A 12146-nucleotide genomic window follows, 5' to 3' on the forward strand; every position below is an offset into this window, starting at 1 on the left:
ATGTGTACTGTAAAGCCTATAACACTAACACGAGTGTTGTTACTTTCTCCTAGTAACAGATTATTAAAGGAGCTCCTTTGTGTTCTTAAAATCAGATTTTATTAAAAATACTAATTTTTAGAATGCTTTTATAAACATTGGAATTTTATTCTTGTAGCTACATGACTATATAGCTACATTTAATGTTTTTTATTTAAACTAAACTAGCTCTTTTTTCTCTTCCAGAAATATGATCAAGTCCTTCTATACTGCAAGTCTTTTAATAGATGTCATAACAGTGTTTGGAGAACTCACTGATGAAGTGAGTGTGTATTCTTTATTGTCTTATTAGCTGAAGATCAGTATTGTTGTTGCTTATCAGTTTTATTAATACATTGTTTATTCAGAGCAGTGTGTCTATCAGAAATGTAAACAAAAATGTAATTTTAAATTTACTGCTAGCCACATTTTAGAAAGTAAAAACAAAAGATGAAATTATTTTTAATAATATATTTTTATTTCATAGTAAGCTCTTTAAATCCAGTGTGTATTTTACACTTTAGGAAATGCATGACTACTGTATTGGGCAGCACACGTTTTGAGTTTGATTTTATTAAGTGTTTAAATATTACTAATTCTGTATCCTGTTAAGTTTCTTCACTGTTATTTTGGCAAACACGAGGCAGAGACTTTTAGGACTTTTTTTTTTCCTATTTTATTTCTAGTCAGAAATGTTTATGATTTGTTTCTGTTGTAAAACACACATAGGACTTGATATTTTACAAGATACTTTATATTTTTTTATCAATTTGTTTCTCATATCTCCTCTAAGGTAAGTAGAGTGCATATTCATTTTATACATGAGCAAATTGAGGCTAAGCAACAAACATTGCTGTGATTTCAGTGTTGTTTTCACTGTAGCAAGAACGTTTGTTTTTGAGAGGAAAGTTAATAATCTAGAAAGAGAACAGAAAAGCCATAAACGAGACTGATAGAGGCATGTTATATTGGTGATTTGAAATCTATGAAGAACATTGCTTTCTGTGATACAAGTTTTTTCAAAATGATGAAGAGCGCATTGTAAAGTTCTAAACAAAAAGTGTAATCTGAGATATTTGCATTTTTGTGAAACAATATATCAAAACTACAAAAAAACTTTTGTATTTATATGTAAACTGAAGTTACGTTCTAACCTTGATTATAAGCTGGGTTTTGCATGGACAGAGTTGTGCTGGACATTTCAAAATCATGCCGAGTGAGGGATAATTTTTTATTGTCTGTGATTGCTCATTTTATTTCAAAACATCAATCATCCTTAGCACTTGCCCACACAGCATTCCCTAATCATTCAAATAACCAGAAAGCACCCCCAGATATTTCCAAACAGCCTCTGGTGTATGTGGCAGTGCCCATTGGGAGCCCCTGCTGTCCAGTTTTCCTGAGGCTGAGTGGTGTAAGGAAACAGACCTGGAGGGTGGACACCTGAAGTGCTTCTCAGTGGGTAGCACCTTCTGTATTCTAAAGGCCCTGTAGACCCACTATGTTTAATTTCCTTTCTACTCGCATCTCCTGTTATTTCTGATCTGGATTTCTTTTCTGTTCTGTTTTCACTAGTATGGGACTCTACGTATACTAGATACTTGAAGATACAGAGGTGGTTTAAACTATGGAAAGCTTGAGATAGTTCAGGAGGGTTTTGCAGAGTTCCAGGTAGTCAGAGGAGATTAACGAGAGCTCAGGTTAGAGAAGTAAGTCATAAACCAGATCAGAACAAATTCTAGTAGGAAGAAGGGAGAAGAAAGATGACGCAGCAACATGGTATTGGAGTAAGCAAGCCGAACACCAGAGGCCTTCTGCATGACATTTGTACATAAAGATTTTGAATCTTCTAGTTAAGTTCTTTTTGGTTTTCTTTTTAAAAAATAGACTTTTTTGAGAAGGCCACTGGTTCACCAGCTAGATTACTTCAATTTACATTATTTTCAAACTATTTCGAGCTCTTTTTCCCTGCAGACTGTTCTGTGTTGTTTAATTGAAGAACCCACAGGGACTTTTCATTTCCTGGCATTGCAGTTTCATCTTACTTGTGGTACTTCCTTACCTATCCCATTTCATGGTTTGTCAGGCCAGTCTGCTCACCACCCTCCCAGCTTTGACCATTGGGAACTTTATATTTTCACCCTACTTTATCTCAGTCTCACCCTCTCTTCAAGTCTTAGCTACATTGTTCTAACTCTTATGTGAATTTCTCCATCCTTTCAACTCTTCCACTTTTAGAGTCTTAACTGGGTGAATATTACACTGTAACTGTATTGACTTGAGTTTTATAGAATATATTTTGGAATGAATTATATTGCAAGTCCTTGAACGGGGAGCTTTGTCTTATTCTACACTTATATCTTCTTGGGCATTAAGTGCAAATTTGCAGACTGAGTAAAAACAGTGGCCGATTAGTTAATATTTCAAAAGTCATTATTGTTTAGCGTTTTATTTTTCTGTCCTTAGGTGGACAGAAACTTCTTTTACACAGAACTTCTTTCATAACTCTTCTGAAATGTAATAGATCTCAATTACTCCCAGAATTTTGGTTTCCTGATAGTTTTTCCCTTTTAATTTCATGTCATTACTCATAGTTGCACAGAACTAAATAAAGTCTATATTTTCCTTAGCCTTCAACTATTTATTTATTTATGTACATACATATTTTATCTGCCAGTCTTCTGTTTCTGAACTTCCCTTTCTCTGTTTTAGGTATGTGTATTGAACTCCTTTAACTTGCCTTATATAAGTATTTAATTAAATTTGTTGTTATGTAAACTTTTAGCATTCTTGTAGCTTTTGTGGAATCAGTGTCCCAGTTTAGGTAGAGTCACTAAAATATACATTAAAAATTCTAATTTTGTATTTTAAAGCAAGGAATGTTGAAAACATAAATATTTTATTTTCCTACTATATCATCATCATTTATTTATGGCCAATATTATTGACAGGCTTCCTTTTATCGTATTTTAGATTTATTTCACTTCTAGCAAGGTCTGAGAAGCAAGTATCATTTTACCTTTTTTCCTTTGTAGTCTTTGGTTTAGGTTTAATGCTGCTAATTTAGGAAGAATATGAAAATCGCTGGTAAAACACAATAAAATCGCTCTTATCTATTAAGTTTTTGCTAATTTTAAGGAATCAAATGAGTATGGTATGTTTCCCTCCCCTCACAGACTGTGTATTCTAACTCAGAAAGAGAAGCAAAATAACCGACTATAATGATATGTGGTCTAATAATGATAAAATACACAAAAGGGATCCACTCCTACCACTGTGCTTAGACACTTCAGATATATTTTGTTTCACCTTTCATAACTACGAATTATAGTGAGAGAACTGAGGGTCAGAAAAATATAAGTGCAATGTTCCAAGACATTGTAGCCCAGAACTGTGTTCTCAGACTCTGATAAAGGTCCAGCTTTTTTTTTTCTTAATTTCCAATTTGTTTCAGACTGAATGTTTTATAAAATACAAGTGATAATTGAATTACTAGAAAAAGTGAAACTTAAAAAAGCCATGCAAAATACAAGTCTAATTTGCAATAATTTTCCTAAATACTCTCAGTTCTGCACTATTTTGTCACAAACTGGAAAGCAGTTTGCAGACTGGTACTGGTTGTGGAACCACATTTTGATTAGCACTGATCTATATCCCTCTGTGGAAGACCCTAGGGATACTGTTTGTATCCCAGTCTGAGACTGGCCGTGCTGGAAAAACAGGGCTACAACATGACTGGAGCAATTACATGTGTAGCTAGCTGTGAAGGAGGTAGTGTGTTTAAGGAATCAATTTGCACTGGCAGTTTCTGAATTAAGCAACATCTTATCGCTAGCCTAGAAAACCATGGTAGAGTGAGGGAAATTGATCTAATTGCAGAAGCATGTGTTCTGTACACACCATGCCTTAGGTTTTCATGCTCTCACTGTATACTGAAGCTCTCATCCTTAGCAATTATGATAATAGATAGAAAAATATGAGAGTAGTATTGTCTGTCTTACTAGAGTAGCAGTTCATTAAAATTGCCAAGAACTGTGTCCTGTACTTAATATTCAATTAATTGTGAATGAAAATTCCATATGCCACTTCATAACTTATTTTTGGATAAATTATTTGACTTATGTAAGCTTGTTCTCACATCTATAAGATGAAGAAAATTGTAATACCTACTTCTTCAGATTATCTTGAGGATAAAATAAGAAATGCATGTAAAGCCTTTAGCAAAGTACTTAGCATATAGTAAATGCTTAAAAAAAACATTACTTCTTGCTTTTATTACTTGATGGATAATGGTCTAGTGTACTATATTTAGGAGGACATCAGCAAATACATGAAAATTTTAATGGAAACTTCTAAATTGCTCTATCTTGCATAGTTACTTAAGTTGAATTTATTCAGAAATAGTCATTATGTATTACTACTAACTATATTTGGAGTCCCAAAAAAGAGAGAAAAAATTTTTGAATAAATAGTGACCATTGATTTTCTAAATTGAGTGAGAAAACAGTTACAGATTCAAGAAGCTCAGTGAACCTCCAAGTAACAGAAATACAAAGAAAACCGTGTCTGAGAACATCATAGAAATTTAGCGGTGGAGGGTAAAATCTTGAAAGAGCAGTCTTAGGAAACCACACATTGTATATAAAGTCACAGTGCTCTGAAGGATGGGTGACTTCTCATTTTTCAACGAGTGGTGGCAAGAGGATAATGAAACTGACGTATTTCAAGTACTGAAAGAAAAACAAAAGAAGCAAATAAACCCTGTCAACTTAGAATTCTATATAGCGCAAAGGTATCCTTCAAACAATCAAGGTCAAATAGACATTTTCAGGCAGATTAATTAATTGCTAGCAAATCTGCACTAAAGAACAGCATAAAGGAAATTTTTCAGTCTGAAGGGAAACCAGGTGGTGACTTGGATTTACAGGAAGGAAGTACACTAGACATAGTATATAGGTAAATATATAAAACTATATTTTCACTTTTCTTCATTTCTTTAAAAGATACATACTTTTTTTAAATAAAAGTTATTTTAACTATACATGTATATTTGGTAAACACAAAAGAAGGCAGGGAAAAGGAAGAGAGAAACAAAAACAGATGGGACTAATATAAAACAAATAGCAAATATTAGGCATGTATCAATATGTACTATAAATGTAAATAGACTAACTATAATTTGAAAGTAAAGATTTTTCAGATTAGATAAAAAAGTAAGCTCTAACTTTGTCATTTACAAGAAATACCCTATAAATACAGAGACACAGATATTTTGAAAAGATGGAAAAAGTATTTGATGCAAATAGTAAGTAAACAAAATCCCAAGTGGCCATATTAATATTAGACACAGTAAACGAAGAAGATCTGTTATTAGAGGTAAAATGGGACATTTTAGTTCATCACGAAGATACTACAGTTAAAAGTGTTTGTGTACCGAATAACAGAGTTTTAACCCATATGAGACAAAAATTGATGGAAATAAAAGAAAAATAAAGATAAATTCCTAATCATAGTTGGAGAGTTTAATACACCCTCCCCCTCAGTCATCAATAGAATAAGTAGTTTAAAAACAGTAAAATTAACTAAAATGAATAGACTGGCCACATCAAATGTTGGCTAGAATGTGTAAAAACAAGAGCTTTCATACATTGCTCGGTGAAAATGTTAGATGTCATAACCACTTTGGGAAAAGATTTGGCAGATTTTTATAAAGTTAAACATATACCTACCTTTTACCCAGCAATTCCTCCTTGGTGTTTATCCAAGAGAAATGAAAACATATGTCTAGAAAAAGACTTGTTCAAGACTGCTCATAGGAATTTTATTCATAATAGTCCAAAGCTGGAAACAACCCAGGTGTCCACCAACAGAGAAACTGATAAATAAATTATGCTATTACTAAGGTATAGAAAGGGACTGCTGATACACCTTGCAACATGGATGAATCTTATAGACATTATGCTAAGAAAAGAAGACTCAAAAGAATACAAAGTGTATGATTCTGTTCATATAAAGAACTGCAATAGACATTTGGTGAAAAAAAATGAGGGTTTTTTTTTTTTTGGAGGGGGCAGGGGAAATTGATCTGAAAAGGGATATAAAGGAACTTTCTGGGGAACTTAGTGTGGTTATATTTTGATAGGAGTATGTTTTACACAGGTTTATCTGTTTGTCAAAATTCATCAAATATTCACTTAAGATTTGTGCATCATCAAAGTATATCAGTTTTACCACAAAAAATAAATATTGAACTGTTGTTTGTAGGTTTGTTTTCTCTTCATGGTATTCGGCTGTCAATTCTAAAACTGCCTACTCTATTCTAGGATAGAGCAAATGAGTAAATATATTGAGGGAGCCAGGTTTCTCACTTCTGGGTAAAGAAGTTAAAATATGGGATAGGAAAGTATTACATTGTATTGTGTTAGATTGGAGTTGGAGAAGTCCATATTCATTTGTGCTTTTAAAGATATTAAATAAATAGAGCCTACTATAAGTCAAGAACGGTTCTAGGTGTTAGTAATAAGGCATTGGGTAAGATCCGTGCCCTCATGGTAATCACACGCCTCTGGTGGAAACAGACAATGAAGAAATTAATAAATAAAATGCATGTCAAATGGTAAGTGGCAAGGAGAAACTCAAGGTAGGGATAAGAGAGTCAATTTAAATAAGATGGTTGGGGAAGACCTCACTGAGAAGGCAACATTTTAGCACAGCCTTGAAGAAGGTAAGGGAATGAGTCATACAGATGTTCCAGGAAGAGGCAAGAGGAAGTGCAATGGTTTTGAGCTAGTAAAGGTTACCTGTTTAAGAAAGAGCAAGGAGCACAACATGGCTGAAACAGGAGTGAGTGAGAGTCATAGGAAGTGAAGTTTGGGAGGGGCAGTTCAAACAGAATTGATAGGCTTTGGCTGCTATTTTTAATGTGTTATTCCTTTTCGTGTAATGAGCAGGGGTGGAAATAGTACCCGTTAGTACATTATTAAATAATAAAACTTAGAGGTACTGATGGTTGAGACCAGAATTTGCAGAAGATGACATGGTGAGAAGTGGTTAGACTCTGGATATATTTTTAACGTAGACCTGACAGAATTTAAAAGATCGTTGGTGGAATGTGAGAGAAATAGAGAACTCAAAACTGACTAAGGGTTTGGGCTTGAACGACTGCAAGAATGGAGTTGCCGTTTACTGACATGTGGAGGAATAATTTTGTAGGGGAAGATCTGAAGTTGGTTATGAACTTCGAATGTTTTGAATTATGAGACATACAAGTGAAATGTTGAGTTGACTGTTTAAGTCCTAAAGTTCAGTAGACAGGTCTGAGCATATGATGTAAATTTGGGAGTTGGCAGCATGAGGTTGTATTTAAAGCCAGTAGACTGGATGAGATCATCAAGGTAAAGTGTTGAAAGAGAAGTCTAAGAACTGAAGTCTTATGGCACTCCCCATTCTGGTGATGAGAAAGAATCCATCCGAAGGACTGGAAAAGAGCACCCATCGAGGCAAGGGTGCCTCATTGAGGCAAGGTCATCGAGGCAGAAAACCTTGATATCCAGGAAACAAGGAAAAAGGGGGTTACGCAGAGAAGGAAGTGATCAACTTTTCATGCTGATTCAGTCAAGTAAGATGACATCTAAGCTTTGGATTTAGCAAGAGACAAGTAATCTGTAACCTTGACAAAAGCCAGTTGCAGTGCATGCTGGGGATAAAAACTTGACAAGGTTGGCTTCAAGAGAAAATCCACGAAGAAGAGTTGGAGACAGCTAGTAAAAAGCATTCTTTTTCAAGGTGGCCTTTTGGTATGCTAATGGAGAATGATTTATGTCAGATTTTCCATAGTTTAGGCCAGGAATTTGTTTTTATTCTACCCTCATGTGATCCTTATGTGCACCAGGTTTGAGAACCCCTGCTCTAGCCTATGGTTGGTGTTTCTACCTAGTCCTTCTTCATGGTAGCAAGCGCAAATGATTTAAAAATTAAATGACTCTAGTGGCCAAATTTGCAGTTGTCAGTGATTCTCATCAATCCAGTTATAAAACAGGAACTTAAAGGAAAGGCCGGGACAAAAGTAAAAGTTCTTTCTGTAATTCCTGTTTCCCAGAAAGGATATCTAATCAGTTAAAAGGAGTTAAAAGATTTAAAAACTATTGACATCTTGATATTGTCCTCTTAAAATATTATTTAATATCTAGCATCTTTTATTTTAAAGAACAAAATCAAAAATCAAATTAATTTTGAGTTACAACTGCCAAAATTTTCTGCTAAACGTAAGCCCCTGTTTGCAGGGGTATCTTGGAAGTAGTGCAGAATGAAAAATTAAACTGTTATGTTGATTTATCCTCCGGAGAAATTTTTTAAAAATGTATTTACTAAAGTGAATGCATTTCATGTTGTAGTAATGTTTTTTAAAGTTTACGTACGAATGAAGGAACCCAAAGTAGTTTAAATGTCTCTTCACAGTCCATTCTAGGAAATTAGGAATGAAGGACCCTTCTACAATCATTACAATACAATTTAACCCAACTAAGTTTTAAGTTTAACCCAACTAAGTACTACGTTATTTCAGACCAAGGAAAAATCAGTTATATTTTTAAAGCTTCCAAAAGAAGGCAAATTAAACTTTCCTAGGCAATTTATTTCTTTGCTTTCAGAATGATCCTTTTATATCTACCAGAGTATATCCTATATTAATAAATGTTAAGTAGCTGACCTTTTAATGCTCATTTTTTTCTTATTTCGTATGTTCTCATCTAAATTGTAATTTGCAGAATGGTAATTAGCTTGCCAAGGCAGCCCTGAATTCAGTGGCTGGCTTCACTACTTAATAGTGTCACCTTGGTTAAGTCACTTTACTTTTGTAGTGTCATTTCCTCATCTCTGTAATGATGGGATTGTAAAGGCTGAAAGAGAACGATGAAGAAAACATGGACCTCAGGAGGTACTATAAGTTCCACATTTAGTGATGAAAGTTATTGCTTGCTTTGACATTGGGCTCTAAAGCTCAGGCTTACCCTGTTCATCCTGTTATCCCCAGCACTTAGCATGGTGCCTGATGTGATTAAATGATGAATAACTTGACTTGCTGGAAATCAGGGAGCTTCATAAGAGAATAAGCATGTGAACTGAGTCTAAGGGAAGAGGCAACTTACTTGGCAGAAGAGGAAACCATGTTAGATTGAGAATAGCATGAGAAAAGACTGCAGGTGAGACAAGCACATCTAGATTGAGGGGAAATAGTGGAAGATAAGACTGAAGCAATGTTCACATGTGGAAGGCCTGAATGCCATGTTAAACCATATCTACACTGAGCCAATCCTGACACTGTCTCGGGGTCTTATCAGAGTAAAATGTGACCTGCCTAAATCTCAAGGCTATTGTGTGGACCAAGTAAGAGAAAAATGTGTGCAAGTGCTTTATAACCTGCTGTTGTTACGTGCTGTTGAGTCAGCTCAGACTCCCGGTGACCCCATGAACGAGTGACGCCCACAGTGTCCTGTCCTCACAGCCCCGCTCAGCTCCTGTAGTCTCATACCTGTGCTTCCTTTATGGAGTCAGTCCATCTCATATGTGGTCTTCCTTTTTTCCTGCTGCCTTCTCTTTTCCCAACATTATTACCTTTGCCAAAGCCCCCTGCCTTCTCATGATGGGCCCGAAGTAGGACAGCTTCCATTTTGTCATTTTTGCCTTCAGTGATGTTTCAGGCTCAGTTTGCTCTAGGACCCACTTACTCATCTTTCTGGTGGTCCAGAGCATCTGTAGAGATTCCAAATGAATCACTTTTTCTTCCTATCAGCCTTCTTCACTGTCCAACTTGCACATCTGTACAATTGGGAATGTGAGGGTGTGGATAATTTTAGCCTTGGTCTCTAATGATACATCTTTGCTCTTGGTGATCTTCCCTAATTCTCCCATTGTTGCCCTTCCAAGTCTTTTGATTTTTTTATTTTATTTTTTTTGCCTGCAGTCTCCATTTGAATTGATGACTGAACCAAAGTAAGCAAAGTAACAATTTTGATATCTTCATTGTCTATGCTAAAGTTGTGTATTTTTTCTGTAGTCTGGATTTTTGTCTTGATGTTCAAATGCAGTCCTGCTTTATAGAGAGAGTACTATAAAGAGTTTAGCACCAGACTTTAATTTTTTCTTGGATTTAGCTTATTTATTCAGCTAGTCTCTAATGTGTATTTTCCACCCATGGCAAATTCATTTCTTAACTTTTATTTTCTGAACACTCCATTTGTTTCTGCCTTTCTGACTTTGCTCATACTTTTCCTTCACCTTACGACTCCTTTCCTCCACCTTTCGCATCATCCTGCAAGGCCAAACTAAAGTATCATTTTCTTTACCAGCTACCCTTCATTATGGTCTTTTCCTTTATTCTCTGCACTGTTCCATGTACTTATTAAAGAAACAAGTTTAATACTTCCTACCTGCTGAATTTATATGTATATAATTTTAGTTCCACATCCATGGCAAGGTGATCAGCTCCCTAAGAGCAGAAACAATATATTGATTTATTTTATATCTAATGGCCCCATATTGTCTAACTGAAGGTTTTAATAGCCAGTATTTATTGAGCCTAAAAAATGTTGAGGTTAATTGTATCTTAGGTTTCCCTCATAAGAGAGAAATTTTAAATCACTGGAAATTTCAGGTATATAATTATCTCCATTAGTTTAAATTGCTGGAGCATAGGTTAATAATGAACAGTTTAAAATGATACAGTGAATTCAAGTGGACATGCAAACCTAGAGACTCTAAGTCTGATTCTAATTCAGCATTTGTAGACTTTCAAGCCCAATTGTCCATGATTTTGAAAAAGTCAAACTAACCTGGAAAACCAGTGTTCTAACACATGCTCTTTGTTCTCAAAGAATGGAAGAGAAGGAAGGGAAAGTTGAACCATATGATATTGCTACTTCTATAGGTCAAAAACAGTCAAACACTAGAAATTGCAAGCCTCTCTAACTATAATAAACTTAATTGAATTTCCTAAACACAATCGTCATTATAGTACTACCAAAGAGATAATAAATCTGTGTGTTGAACAGAATGACTTTCATCAAAATCGATTAAGCTATCATGAATGAGAGATGTATATATTTGTTGAGCAACTACTATGTACTGTCCACAAAGCCAAATGCTTGGTATATCGTAAACAACAGACAGACATAGACCTGGCCTTTAATGAGCTAATATTCTAGGGTATGTGTGTTTTGGGGCTGGGGAAGGAGTTTATAAATATATATAAATATGTGATTTTAAATTGTGATGAACATTATTAAAGAAAACGTGACAGGATTACTGGGAAGTTCCACCTTATATTGGGAAGTCACGAAAAGGTTTCTGAGGAAGTGACATTTGATCTGTGAAGAATGAGTTGAGTAGGAGTGAGTTAGCTGGGTGAGAAGAAGGGGAAAGAACAAGAGGAAAAAGATTGTGTGAGCCGTGGCATGTTTAGGAGTAGAAGGGATGCCAGCATAGCTACTGTATTTTGCTGTATATAATGCACTCCCGTGTATAATGCTCACCCACGTTTCTGGCCCAAACTTTCAGGGAAAAAATATTTTGTTTTAAATTTTTAATTCAAATTTTCATTTGTTTACATTTAGGGACTTGTTTTTTTGTATTATAAAGGAATTTTAACATTTATTTTTTAACATATTATGGAATAGAAATTTTATGTAACAAATAATTACAAAACACAAGAACAGATACAAGGTACAAGAAATTTTATGTACCGGTAACAAATTTATGATATTTACGCATCATAGAAGGCCGAAAACTATCGTTGCAAGTTCCTCATAAATTCAACAAAACAGATTATCGTATTCCAGGGTATTATTTTGCATACGGTAATCGTTGTTGATTTTTACAGTTACACTTTTAATTCATAAGCATAAATAAATATAGATACAGAAATTTATATAGATACAGAATTAGTACTACCAATGTATAATGTGCATTCTTATTTTTCCCTCAGATTTGCGCAAAAACGTGCGCATTATACATGGCAAAATATGGTAATCGGTAGTGAATGGATGGAGTAGGGACATAAAAGGAAGTTGGACAGTCAAGAACCAGGTAGAATAAAATCTTGTAGCCAGAATTAGAGTTTGTTTTGTAATTCA

At 34.7% G+C, this 12146-nt stretch overlaps 1 protein-coding gene across 3 annotated transcripts in view; it reads left to right on the forward strand.

The window, feature by feature from the left end:
* Positions 1–12146, forward strand: part of VTA1 (vesicle trafficking 1) — a 56233-nt gene that overhangs the window by 23121 nt on the left and 20966 nt on the right. For all 3 annotated transcript variants that reach the window (XM_019756638.2, XM_019756640.2, XM_019756639.2), the window contains one exon: positions 226–301. In XM_019756638.2, the coding sequence (XP_019612197.1) occupies positions 226–301 (76 nt within the window). The remainder of the gene's footprint in view (positions 1–225; positions 302–12146) is intronic.

Source organism: Rhinolophus sinicus, linkage group LG05, assembly GCF_036562045.2.
Source record: "Rhinolophus sinicus isolate RSC01 linkage group LG05, ASM3656204v1, whole genome shotgun sequence".
In the NCBI taxonomy this organism is placed as follows: Eukaryota; Metazoa; Chordata; class Mammalia; order Chiroptera; family Rhinolophidae; genus Rhinolophus; species Rhinolophus sinicus.